At 46.4% G+C, this 14110-nt stretch overlaps 1 protein-coding gene across 2 annotated transcripts in view; it reads left to right on the plus strand.

Moving 5' to 3' along the window:
• DOC2B (double C2 domain beta) overlaps positions 1-14110 on the plus strand; it is a 151474-nt gene that overhangs the window by 65643 nt on the left and 71721 nt on the right. For both annotated transcript variants that reach the window (XM_077311226.1, XM_077311227.1), the window contains one exon: positions 2297-2371. In XM_077311226.1, coding sequence (XP_077167341.1) covers positions 2297-2371 — 75 coding nt within the window. The remainder of the gene's footprint in view (positions 1-2296; positions 2372-14110) is intronic.

Below are 14110 nucleotides of genomic sequence, written 5' to 3' on the forward strand. Positions count from 1 at the left end.
GGGAGAAGGCATATGGAGCCCCCTCCTCTGTCTTGGATCCACGGTCACAACAACTGTAGAGCTTTGCCTTTTGCACCCCAACCCAGCAGTCCTTCCAACAGTGGGAAAAACCGATCCTCAGGATTGTTGGATCTGTCTAGGCTGATAATACCTCTGTGAGTTGCGGGGCTGTACTTAGGTGGGGACAAATATGATCTTTCCTTCTCTTGACTGTCATTGCAGTTCTGCTTTGACAAGGGAGAGAGACTCTCCGGCTCAAGGTCACTCGTTGAACTTCATGGCTCAGTGGAGATTTGCCCACCATCTGGAATCTGCTTGCCTCCCTTCGCGTCACCGCCCTTATGTGTCTCTCCCCCCCCCCCCCCCAGACACACACACCACCCTGGTATTGGACTATGCAAGATCTGCAGTGTGCATAATAGAGCAGAATATAAAGGGTGTCCTGTAGGGGGCATTGGAGTAAATGTGTGTTTAGCATAGTTTAAGAACTTCCTGATTATTTCTAAATTATCTCCTCCAATGCCCTGATGGGCTTAACAGGATACTTCCTGCTTTGTGAGCTCAGTTCCTCACTGTTCGACTCCTGAAGTTTTGCTGAAGGGAAGAAGGGCTGCAGCCAACAGTTAGAACAGATAGCTCTCTTTCTCTCTCTCTCTCTCTCTCTCTTCCTGTACATAGTTCTTTCTCTTCTGAATAAAAATTATTTCGTTATTTTAGCATACTGGGGCTCCTCTCTCCATCTGAGCCAATCCACCACGTCCTCCAGACACTTGGCCCAAGAATCTTGCGGTGTGGATGTCCATCAACAGATAACCTGTTTCATAGACTCTTTTGATTTGTTTTTAGCATCATTTTACATAACATATATGCAACTGGTGCATAAAACAAACAAACAAATCTTTATTTTTCTAGCCCTTCCTTCCTAAATGCTCAGGGCAGGACACAACATAAGCCAGGCTTTCTCAGCCAGGGCTTCCCAAGAACCCTGAGGATTCTTGATGGATGGAAATTAATTAATTGTTAATATATATTTTTAAAATTTGTCAAACGTTTATTGGGAGATATGATGAACCGGTTCCGGGAGTGGCAGGAAATATTTTATTTATTAATTATTATTATTATTTATTTTATTTAGATTTATTTATTATATTTATATACCGCCCTCCCCAGGGGCTTATAAATCTAAATAATGATGATGATGATGATGATGTTGGTGATGGTGATGGTGATGGTGATGGCGATGGCGATAATGATAACGATAATGATAACGATAACGATAACGATAACGATAACGATAACGATAACAATAACAGCAGCAGCAGCAACAGCAACAACAACAGCAGCAGCAACAGCAACAGCAACAACAACAATAGCAATAACAGCAACAGCAACAACAACAACAATAACAATAACAGCAACAGCAACAACAACAACAACAACAATAACAATATGGTCATGTCAAACTGGCTCCCTTGCCCAAAATGGCCAATGATGGGCCTGGTGGAGATGGTCAGGGGAGGGGGCCTGGATGGGCATGTGTACTCTTATGCTTCCCAGCCATATCCTGCAAGGTTGCACCGTTTCTGGGGGTTCTCGAAGCCTGAAGAATGCATCAGGGGCTTCTCAACGGCAAACAAGTTGAGAAAGGCTGGCATAGATCAACGATTGAGAAAATCACATACAAATACCATACCCATTTTAATAGTATTATTTCTACTGAATAATGTTAGCATGGGGGAGGGGGGGAATATCTGCAGCTCCTTCCTGAGCGGAAGGAACCCATATCGGAAAAGAACCCTGGAACTTTCGGCTCAAAAGCTGTCTTTGTACAATTCGCTAACGAGCCTTCCCCTGGCTGGGGTTTTGGATTGGTCCTCTCTGCCTTCTTGCTCGAATTCCTGGCTGCTTCTGGGTTTGCCGGCAAGGGGTTGGTCCTGGGTGAAATCCAATTCTCCCTCCCTGCTCTCAAGCCAGAAAGCACATTTTTGTATTGGGAAGTGAACACCGCCCCCCCCCCCTCCTGAGTCCCCGAGTCTGCCCTGTGACATTAATGCATTCCGTGTATTCCCCTTGGTACAATAACAGCTAGCTCTCAAGAAAAGCGACATAATCATTAGACAGACACGGGTGCTGCTGTGTAAACAGGAACGGATAAATTGGTTTTGCCTGGAATAAATCAGGCAGAGACGCCGCTGGCACTGAATAGCAACGAGGCCGTTTGGCCTGATAATGGCTGGGACTCCCCCTGCTAATCTGATCTTCTCTCTTTCTCTCTCTCCCTCTCTCTCTCCTCAAGGGCCTGAAGCCCATGGACCATAATGGGCTGGCTGATCCCTACGTGAAATTGCACTTACTTCCAGGGGCCAGTAAGGTGAGTTCTTCCCTCTCGCTTATTGATGCTGCTAGGCTAGAACCAAATGCCATGCTTTTCCTCCCCGCATCATTCTTCTTGTTGAAACATCGGCGGGCTTTAAGCAGCGGCTGGACAGATACTGATCATGGTCGCTTTAGGCTGATTCTGCACTGAGCAGCGGTGGGACTAGATGGCCTGTCTGGCGTCTTCCAGATCTATGATTCTAAGCAGTGGCTGGACAGGTACTCATCAAGGATGCTTGAGGCTGATCCTGCATTGAGCAGGGGGTGGGACTAGATGGCCTGCATGGCCCCTTCCCACTCTAGGATTCTATGGGTCTCATTCAGCAGTGGGATGGGCTACCTAAGGAGATGGTGAGCTCCCCCTCACTGGCAGTCTTCAAGCAGCGGCTGGACAGAGATTTCTCCTGGATGCTTTTAGGGTGACTCTGCATTGAGCAGGGGGCTGGTCCGGACGGTCTGTATGGCCCCTTCCAATTCTAGGATACTATGAGTCAAATTAAGCAGTGGGATGGGCTGCCTAAGGAGATGGTGAGCTCCCCCTCACTGGCTGTCTTCAAGCAGCAGCTGGACAGATCCTTCTCCTGGATGCTTGAGGCTGATCGTGTATTGAGCAGGGGGCTGGATGATCCCTTCCCACTCTAGGATTCTATGAGTCTAGTTCAGCAGTAGAATGGGCTGCCTAAGGAAGTGATGACCCTCCCCCCTCTCTGGTGGTCTTCAGGCAGTGGCTGGAAGTATATTGAAAAAGTAAAACTTATTCAAGTAGATTCCGTTCACATTCAGGTTGCAGTTGAAAAGAGAAAGAGACAGAGAGAGGCCTAATCTAAAGGGTCATTTCTTTATCACAAGTGCCCAGCTAGATCAGGGATCAGTGTGGAAAGGATATTGTGAATGTCAGCCTGGGAGATGAGGGGAGGAAAGCCCAAATGCGGAAAGGCTCGAGTCGACTCTCAGCATCTAAAGGAAATCCATAGAGAAGCTAGAACGAGGTGTGTCTCCCAATGTGGTCAAAGAGAGGCATTCCCATTCAAGGAGATAACACTTATACGCTTGTATACACCAAGTGCGATGTAGTGCCCCCAGGGCCTGGGCATGCTATTTGTTTCTTTTCTTTGGGTAGAGAAATGTTCCACACAAACACACTTAGCGATTCCAGTGTGGCCGTCAGTGGGAGAGCGGTACGGTTACCAGATTGAGGCTGGGAAATATCTGGGGTTTGGGGGTGGAGCCTGAGGGGGACAGAGACCTCAGTGGGGTACCAGGCCACAGGGTCCACCTCAAAAACATCCATTTTCTCAACCTGAACTTTGTAGTCTGGAGACAAACTGTAATTCGGGAAATCGAGAAGAGGAGAAGGAGCAGGAGGAGCAGGAAGAGCAGGAGCAGGAGCAGGAGCAGGAGGAGCAGGAGGAGCAGGAGCAGAAGGAGCAGGGCCAGGAGCAGAAGCAGGAGCAGGAGCAGGAGCAGGAGGAGCTGGGATTTTGTACCCCAGGTTTTAGTGTCCAAAGGAGTCTCAGAGTGGGTTACAATTGCCAATCCCCTCCTCTCCCCTGTGTGTTAGGTGGGGCTGAGAGAGCTCTGAGGGAACTGTGACTGGCCAAGGTCACCCAGCTGGGGAATCAAACCCTGTTCTCCACAACTGCGGCTCTTAACCACAACTGGCCCATCCATTCCAGCACACTTTGCTCAACCTCTCTGCATCATGCGCCATGGGGCAGTCAGTTCTGCCTTTCAAGAATTATGCAAATAGAGCAGATTTACATGATCTTTATGCTAATTCTGCAACGGTGAGAAACAAATATGTTTCACTTGGTGTATCCTAGTTTTATGAAACATGAGCAGTCCCGATCTGCTCCCTCCTCCCCTTCCTTTTTGTTTCCATATGTTGTTGGTATCGTGTTTTTCATTTTACCACTTTTGTTGCCGGTGTCGGCCAATTTGTTTGTTTCTTGTACAGCATTTGTTTGCGTCAAAGTCAGTTTACTCAGTTTATCTGTTGCACACTGCTGCAACAATGACATTGCAGACTGGCACCAACCGAACAGGAAGGAGTGACAGAATACGGCGTGAAAAGAGAGTCACAATGTTTTGATCTGAAATGTTGTGATTGCAGAATCCATATCCAGACTTGCCAGGCCGGACTGGAGACCTCCTGCCCCATCTCCGACTCTTCCTACTGCCCCATAGTTGAGCAGGGGAGGGGGGGATCAGCATTGTGCAAATGTCACAGTCCAACATCTGGCACAAACCTGGAAGCGGCATGAACAAGATGCTCTAGAACAGGGGTAGTCAACCTGTGGTCCTCCAGATGTCCATGGACTACAATTCCCATGAGCCCCTGCCAGCGTTTGCTGGCAGGGGGCTCATGGGAATTGTAGTCCATGGACATCTGGAGGACCACAGGTTGACTACCCCTGCTCTAGAATTCACCTGAAACTCTGTAGCAGCCTTTGGACCATGGATGTACCACTGGAACATTCTTCAGACTTTGAGGTTCCAGGAAGTGATGTCATCTGGCCATGCCCACTGCCACACCCCTTTATGAAGTTAGAGGAGCCTCGAGTGGCAAAGGTTTAAATGTATGGGGTCCCTCCCCTTCTCACCCCCTCCAGGCCCATCAATGGCCCCCAGGAAGGAAACTCACTGGCAGGGGCAGCTCTCACACAGCAGGGATATGCAGCCTCCGAGCCTCGGAGGGAAGTGGAAGGAGGAGGGGGTGATCAGGGGTGGGGGAACAGAAGGTGATTGGTTAGCCGCTGGATAGACAGGCAAGCCGGTTGGAGGAGGAGGCATTCAGGGGTGGGACAGCCACCCAGAGTGGGTATTAAGCCCTGAGTGGCACTTAAGCCATGAGACACGCTCCTCCTCCAAGGCCTTACCAGAAATATTAAGTGGGACAGAAGATACTTTGGAAAATGAAGGTTTACCAAAGCACATGACACGCACTGGCACGAACTGAATACCAATTTACCCACAGTCTAATCTGAATTTGATTTTAAGAAGTAGAAACATAGAATTCTAACAACCCCTCTCAGCCAAACCCTAGCTTCTATACCTGACCACACCTGTTCAGTAACTCCCATTCAGATTGGCAAAATGTATGTCTCCCCCGTTCGTTTTTCAGCACCTGGACATAGACCAAGAAGAGCCTTCATGCTTATGGGTTTGTGTGTGTGAGAGAGAGAGAGAGGCCGAATGAGAGATTCTAGCCGAGCATCTTCATTTTTAGGAACACCGTGAATTTTGAGGTCACATTGCAAAACCACTCCCTCCCCCTCCCAGCTAATTGATAAATGATTGTGGAATTACTTTTCATGAGTGCAGCTTCAAGGTCGGGAGGGAGGGAGGCACCGGTCGAAAACGAAACCTATAAATAACCTCCCCTTAGAGCAAGGAGGGAGTGGAACGCAGTGGACCTGCACAATCCCGCACCTTGTGGAAACCAGCGGGTTTTTCTAGGAAAGACCGTTCCCTCCACCACACAAAAAGGATGGGACTATTTTAGCAGCATGTGTGCAAGCCACCAGAGAGCCACCTGTGGCTCATTTCCAGCAGTGTGGGATGCAGAAGGGCATTTATGCACCAGCAAGATGGGATGAGGATGAGACTCTTCAGAAGAACCCACAGAGGGGAAAATAGATCTTGGCAGCGCTGAAAGCATTCTTTGGTTGGCTGCATCCCTCTGCTATAAAACAAGAGTCAGAGTCAAATTAAAAACCAAATTTAAAAAAAAGAGGAAAATACAAGAAGCAGACTGCCAAATTTCATGGAGGAGGCTTAAGGCAGAGGATCTGGAATATTTCCTGGCTTCTTTACAAACCAGTTCAGGGTTTGAGATGCTTTTGGAGTTCCAAAGAAGGATTGTGTTGGGAATATACAGATTCCCGGGGTGGCCAAACTGTGGTTCTCCAGATGTCCATGGACTACTCATGAGTATTGTAGTCCATTGACATCTGGAGAACTACGGTTTGGCCACCCCTGTATTAATATTTATATTCATATTCCACTCCCACCCCTACGTTTCGTTTCCCCTAATCTGCAAACTGGTATCGTAGCATATATGAGATAATCCACAAGCTGTGAGTTTTGGTAACTTCGAAGGAAGGAATTGTTGGAAGAAAGGAAGGATGAACAACAGAGAGCAGGAAAAAAGACTCAAGAATTAAAGAAAAGGAAGGATGGGGAAATGGTAGAATGAGAGAGAAGCCTTGGAATAGCCAAATAGCTCCGTGTATGTAAGTTCCATCTTTGCAAACTTAAATGGACTCTGGGGAATGGTGGAGGACAGGAAGGCCTGGAGGATCATTGTCCATGGGGTCGCGATGGGTTGGACACGACTTCGCACCTAACAACAACAAAAGAATTCCATCTTCCTGCATCTGGACATGCTCATTGGCTCATCCAAAGAGACTCTTATCTGATTTCCTCCATCTTCATAAACAAAGCTGGTAACTGCTGGGGAGCAGAACTTTAGGTGGCAGCAAAACATCATATCATCATAACACAGAATCATAGTTAGAAGGGACCTCCAGGGTCACCTATTCCAACCCCCTACAGCAGGGGTAGTCAACCTGTGGTCCTCCAGATGTCCATGGACTACAATTCCCATGAGCCCCTGCCAGCAAATGCTGGCAGGGGCTCATGGGAATTGTAGTCCATGGACATCTGGAGGACCACAGGTTGACTACTCCTGCCCTACAGAATTCAGGAAATTTACAACTACCTGCCCACCTACAGTGACCCCAATTCTTTGTCCAGATTATGCCCCCCCCCGAAGAAAAATCAGACTTCCAGGCCAGCCTGGTCTGGAAGCAATTCACCTCCCAATCCCAAAGTGACGATCGGCATTTCCCTGGATATGCAAGGAAGGGCCACAAGAGCCAAGCACTGACACAACCCTTCCTGCCCACCCACCCACCATTTCCCTAAATTCAGAGAATTCACTTTGCCCCATCCTTCCTGTTATTAAGGCTCCAGGCAAAATTTTCTTGTATTCTTCAGCAATATTCCTTTTCTTTTTAAAAACTTTAAATTTTATTAAAGAGAAAAGAAAGAAGAAATAAAAATACAGCTTATCCTGAAACTTGCATTATATAATTGCATTATAACATAAAACGTTCTCCATTTTCATCCATTCCTCTTATCGCTTAATAAGAATTCTTTAAATTCTAGTCAAACCGCGACTTAAAAATATTCTTCCTTTCCTCATACATGATCCCCAAAATTTAAAAAAAACAGTATTTAAAATATTTTTGTTTGTTTCTAAGCACTGCACAGAGCACAGGTCCCTGCCCCAAAGAGTTTACATTCAGAAGTCTTCCCTGACTTTTCTGGCTGCTTCTGTTCTGTGGCAGTGCTAAGGCACCTGTTGTTTCCTTTTACTTATTTTGGTTTCTCTGTTTTCTTTTGCCAGACTGCCAGCAGGGCCATGTGCTGAAAGGTGAAGCATGGCGTTTACCAGATTAGATTATATATACATTTAGCTGAATCTTCTGTGGATTTTATGTCTATTTCTGGCACACACAGCCCCTAAACTTGACAATTTGGTCATCTTCTCCACATGGGCTTCTTTCCGAAACCTGCTCAAGTTGATTCCCTTCCTTTTATTTCGAGACTGCAAAAGAACTAGGTTTAAGCAACCAGACCTAGGATTGGGGCTACAGAGTTAAGGCCAAATAATTAGGCTGTTTCAATTCCAGCTTTCATTTTGCTTCTTCCTTGTGAGAAAAGAAGCTGGGATTATTCCCTGCATACCGTTTTTCCCCAGGTTGATTTCCCCCCCTGGTAAAAACTATCACTTTCAGCATTATTTTTCTGTCATTTGCTTATTAATAGCACTTAAGTGGAGTAAAAATTGCACAAAATTGCCTTACATAAAAATGTAGAATCAATGAAGATGAGACAACAACATCATCTGAAACTTGAACTGAGACTAAAATAGCACTGCTGGGTCTTCTTCCTCCCTTGAAGTCATTGGTATTAATCAGCTGCTCAGTTTTCGGGCTGTGTGAACTGTGTTTCTAGAGGACCTGTTTGTCAGGTTCCAGTTGATTTCCCCCAATAAGCAGACTCTTAGTTGGAAAAATCCCTTTATTGAGACATTAACGAAATAGGTACATGATAATCTTTGCTAAAACAAAAGTTAGCACAACCTGCCTAACGAATATGGGTGTTCTAAAGCCCGCCCATCCCCCAGCACCCTTTGGCACCCAAAACCCAGATTCTATAACTGTGTTTATTTATTTATTTAGATTTCTATAACCGCTCCTCTCAACCCTGCCAGATTGGGGCAGTTCACAACATAGTTTACGATAGTTCCACAAAAAGTTAAAAGAATAAAAACACCATGAAAACATTACATTGATCTGTAGTTGTAAATTGTAACCCACTATTACCTATTCAAGAGCCTCTTGTGGCGCAGAGTGGTAAGGCAGCAGACATGCAGTCTGAAAGCTCTGCCCATGAGGCTGGGAGTTTGATCCCAGCAGCCAGCTCAAGGTTGACTCAGTCTTCCATCCTTCCGAGGTCAGTAAAATACCCAGCTTGCTGGGGGGTAAATGGTAATGACTGGGGAAGGCACAGGCAAACCACCCCATATTGAGTCTGCCATGAAAGCGCTAGAGGGCGTCACCCCAAGAGTCAGAAATGACCCAGTGCTTGCACAGGGGATACCTTTACATTTACCTTTATTACCTGTTCATCATGGTAATCAGGATATAGTGAAAAGGCACCAGGAGACCCTTTGGAAATTCACTGCGAACTTTCCTGGGGTTGAAAAGTGCGTCTAACTATGCTCATGAGGCATTATCCAGTTGTCCCTGTTCTTTGGCCAAATAGTGACCCATGGCACAAGAACACACAGGAGAAATATACCACAAATACAAACATGGATGATGTCACAGCAAAAACACACGTAAATGTTTGTAAATGTTTTGAACTTTGTATGTCGTTTTAATGCTGAGCAACACAGAAGGGTGGGATGCAAATAACTACTGTTGTTGTTGTTGTTGTTGTTGTTGTTGTTGTTGTAGTTGTTGTAGTTGTTGTTGTTGTTGACAAGGGGATCTTCACATCCTTTCAGAATCACAGAATGATAGAGTTGGAAGGGGCCATACAGGCCATCTAGTCCAACCCCCTGATCAACGCAGGATCAGCCCTAAGCATCCTAAAGCATCCAAGAAAAGTGTGTATCCAACCTTTGCTTGAAGACTGCCAGTGAGGGGGAGCTCACCACCTCCTGAGGCAGCCTATTCCACTGCTGAACTACTCTCACTGTGAAACATTTTTTTCCTGATATCTAGCCTAAATCGTTGTAGTTTAAACCCATTACTGCGTGTCCTCTCCTCTGCAGCCAGCAGAAACAGCATCCTGCCCTCCTCCAAGTGACAACCTTTCAAATACTTAAAGAAGGCTATCATGTCCCCTCTCAACCTCCTTTTCTCCAGGCTGAACATTCCCAAGTCCCTCAACCTATCTTCATGGGGCTTGGTCCCTTGGCCCCAGATCATCCTCGTCGCTCTCCTGTTAATCAGCCTGAGGATTTTAAGGACTTTAAAGGGGATTTTATTGGGCCTTTTATTCAGACAACTGTGAAGGCTCGTAGTGGGCAATAAACTGAATAAATAGATATAGACAGACAGATAAGTTCTCTCCCGCCCTCTGCCAAAGACTCTCTCCTGTTTCGCTTCCATCGCACCCCCATGGCAGAAGTAACCTGATCTCAAACTCCAAGGTTCTTTTACAGAGAGGGAAAGCTTGTTGAAGCCTGGAATTTGGGAGTGGAACAAAGGCTGGAGAAACTGGCAGTGGGATTTTCAGTTCAGGCTCCTGATAAACCAGAGAGCTACTGGAGGTTGCTGTATTAAGAAGAGATCAGCAGGCCTGGGGAGGGGGGGGGCATAGGCTTAGCCCCAAGGAGGCCTGGGTGGCATGCCATACAGAAGCAATACAAGAAAGATACGTCACCGAAGAAATTCCTATTGTAACAGCAAACTGCGTGTGTGTGTTTGTGTTTGTGTATGGCTGTGGGTGTGCACATTGCTAAGAGATCTAGAAATGGTTTTGAATGTCTCATCCCTGCAATGCTGGGATTCAACCCTATTTGTGCATCCATCAGCGTGTTTCCTGTATTCGACATATCGTATGGCTGATAAACACATACTGTGCATATACACAATACAAGCAACTTGACAAAACCGACAGCACAAATGGAGAAGTGAAACCATTGGCACGAGTGCCTATTGTAGGAAACAGAACATGGTGTTTTGGTTCTTTCCTTACTGCCCAGTCATTGTGGGGGGAAGGCCCTCTCATGGTTGGCTGAACCACCTGTCCTTGGGAGTGGCAAGCAGATTTAGCCCCCCCCCCCAGTCCTTCAAGTTAAAGTTTGGGGAGACTCAGTGGGCTACAGTAGAAAGGGGACTAGGGGAAATCCTGATTTGCAGAGATTGTGGGTGAGCCAATACAGGCTGATATAATTGCTTAAGAGTGAGAGATTCTCTGTTTGGAATGGACCAAATGCCCTGTGTGTGTGTGTGTGTGTGTGTGTGTGCGTGCGTGCATGCACATGTGCGTGTACGTGGTTAGTTCTCAGGACAATATACACATGAAGTCGCTGCAATCAAACAATCCTACAATCAGTCGGAAAACGCCCACAGTCACAATTAAATAAACCTTTAAAATGAGCCATTAACTTAGAGACAAAAAGGGGGGGGGGTTAAAAGCAGTAAAATGTTTTGTTAGTTTTCTTGAAAAGGCGTTAACTCTGCCCTGAGAAACAGAGGTCTGAAGAACCCCTCTGAGCAATTTTTGTTGCCCTGAGCATTAATCTTGCAGAAGAAGAAATCTCTCTCTCTCACACACAACATCAAATGGAAATTTCACTGTGGATTCAGTGCGGTGTTAACTTAGAAGTCCAAGCAGCTCTCTCCCCATGACGGCTGAGTGTCTTATTGAATTGATAATTGCTTCATCTTGTAACTACTTAAACAGGAGCTTCCACATTTTGCATTTCTAGCCTGAAACTACATAAAGTGGAGAGCATCCAAAGAGCAGCTGTTCCCCAGCTGTGGTGCCACCACAAAGAAGTCCCTGCTGTAACAGATAACAGTCTTTCGATTAAACTTCCCCGTACCTGTGAGCCAAAGGCCACATATATATTATTTAAATTCTGCCAAGAAGAATTGGTCCTATTGAAGGACTTCACTAGCAAACACTCAGTTGAAAAACAACCACTGATGAAAACTCACTTGAAAATGGTTTTAATCTGGAGTCCGTTTTGGTTGTTCAGTTAAAAGAAGAGATAAGACATTTTTAGTTACATTTATTGTGAAATTGTTTATTATAGTCTAGGGTAAGTTCTTTCTTCTGTTATTATACTCATTTTGAACCGTCCTTTTTTCGTGGTGTAACATAGCGATCCCCAACCTGTGGGCTGCGGACCACATGTGGTCCTTCGACTAATTGGAGGTGGGCCCCAAAGGACGCCTTCTCCCCCCCCCCCAGCCCTTTACGTCATCCCCCCCAGCCCTTTACAACACACTTCATTGTTGTGGCGTGTCTGTATCTTATTTTGAAGGGATGTTTAAAGATTACCATAGCAATCAGAGAGCGCTAGGGCAGTGATTGAGAGTAGAGGAGTAAACTACCCCCCCACCAGGCCTCAGTAAAAGGCGTTGAGTGGTCCCCGGTGATAAAAAGGTTGGGGACCACTGGTGTAACAGATAACCTTACATCCTGAACAGAAGGAACTTCTGATAATAAAACAAGCCATAAAAATTCAGCTAGGGGCATAAAAACAGCCTAATAATCCTGAAACCTGAAAAAAAAATATTTGTAGGCATGGACACAAACTAGGAAAGTGTGGTTTGAGTCATAGTTTGTGGCATGCCTGGTTTGTGAACCACAAACTATAACAAACTTTTAGGTGCTTCATGAACTGGTTTGACTCATGAGGCAGTAGAATGGCCCCCTGGTGTGCTAGAGATACCACACACTCAAAGGGGCCAGGCCCCTAAAAAGCACTTTCCTGGGGGCACTTACTGTGGGAGGCCCTAACTCAGACCCTGTGAATCTGATCTGCACCAAACTTGGAGGCACCCAGATGTGATCCTCCGCAAGTTAGGTGTCTCCATCATGTACAGGATCCATTCTATATGCTCCTAAACCTCATTTTTTCAGGTGCACGTTCAGGAGGTTCAGTGGTGTATCAAACAGATCCTATGCAAGCTAGAGACATCAGCATTGCAGTGAACCTTCCCTGAATGCTCCTCTACAAGCCCTCCAAGTTGTTGCTTTGAAGCCTAGATTGAGCAGAGACAGTCTGTCTAGAAATGTATCTGCTCGCAAAGTTTGTGGAACGTTCGTGCCAGTTGACCTGCCACGAACTTTAGTTCTTGAGCAGGTTCATGCTAGGTATTTGTTAGTCATTGCGTTCATTTGTATTGTGAATGCACATCATATGGTTTGAATGCTCCAGTCATATGGTGTTTAAAGATCGAATGTACATTTGTGTGTATAATACACACCTATTGTAAATGGCCATTTATTAATTCACAAACAGTGCTGCAAAAATGAGTACATTTCTTAGCAAAAGTTCAGAGTGAAGGATCAGATAATGTGGTAAGAAGAAAGACTCGTGGGGCTGGGTCCCACACATGACTTGCATTGGGGAAGTTTCCAAGAGGAAAGCATTTTCACTAGCAAACTGGGTCTACAGTGCATGGTGCACCAAGTGAAGGCAATATCAAGGCTAGAGTTTTGGGGGGGGGGTTTTTGGGGGGGGAGACTACAGTGGCAGAGATGAAAACCAGAATGTGTCTTGAGACTGTCTTAGGGGCAAACAAAACCTGTCCTGAGAGCAAGAGATGGGTTTCTGATATAGCCTTAAAGAAGCCATGGCCAGTGAGATTGGGCTGAAAGGGAGCCAGAACATCTGCCTGTCAGGAGTAAAAGGTAAAGGTATCCCCTGTGCAAGCACTGAGTCATGTCTGACCCTTGGGGTGACGCCCTCCAGCGTTTTCATGGCAGACTCAATACGGGGTGGTTTGCCAGTGCCTTCCCCAGTCATTACCGTTTACCCCCCAGCAAGCTGGGTACTTAGTTTACCGACCTCGGAAGGATGGAAGGCTGAGTCGACCTTGAGCCGGCTGCTGGGATCGAACTCCCAGCCTCATGGGCAGAGCTTTCAGACTGCATGTCTGCTGCCTTACCACTCTGCGCCACAAGAGGCTCTTTGCCTGTCAGGAGTAGCAGCTCCCCTAGTTCCTCTCATTAGCCTGGCGTGCTAAATGCCTGTTTCACCCCTCACGTGGACGTCGCCCGGTAAAGATGATAAATGCACCCGCCCGCCCGAACCGTTTGGCGAACAAGTTCTTATACATCGATTTCATCAGAGCTTGTTACCTTGAGAAGTGTCCGGGAAGGGGAGAATGAACCTTCTCGCCTGGTGTCCAATTACGGTGGAAATTGGAACTCCGTCAGGCGGTCTGAGTGACCCGGCAAATTAATGGAAAAGCCCCACCTGAAAGCCACCGGTCTTGTCTCTTTGCCAGACGCTGCGCCTGTCGTATTCCGCAAAGGAAGCCGCTACGGCTTGCAGGGGAGGGGATTGAAATGATATAAATTCTGTGGAGGTCCATCTGTCAGGATTCACGGCTGGAGGAGAGGAGGAGACAGATGAGGCGAGAGAGAATATGCGACACACACACACACACACCCCTCTCAAAACAATGAC

Source organism: Paroedura picta, chromosome 15 (assembly GCF_049243985.1).
Source record: "Paroedura picta isolate Pp20150507F chromosome 15, Ppicta_v3.0, whole genome shotgun sequence".
NCBI lineage: Eukaryota > Metazoa > Chordata > Lepidosauria > Squamata > Gekkonidae > Paroedura > Paroedura picta.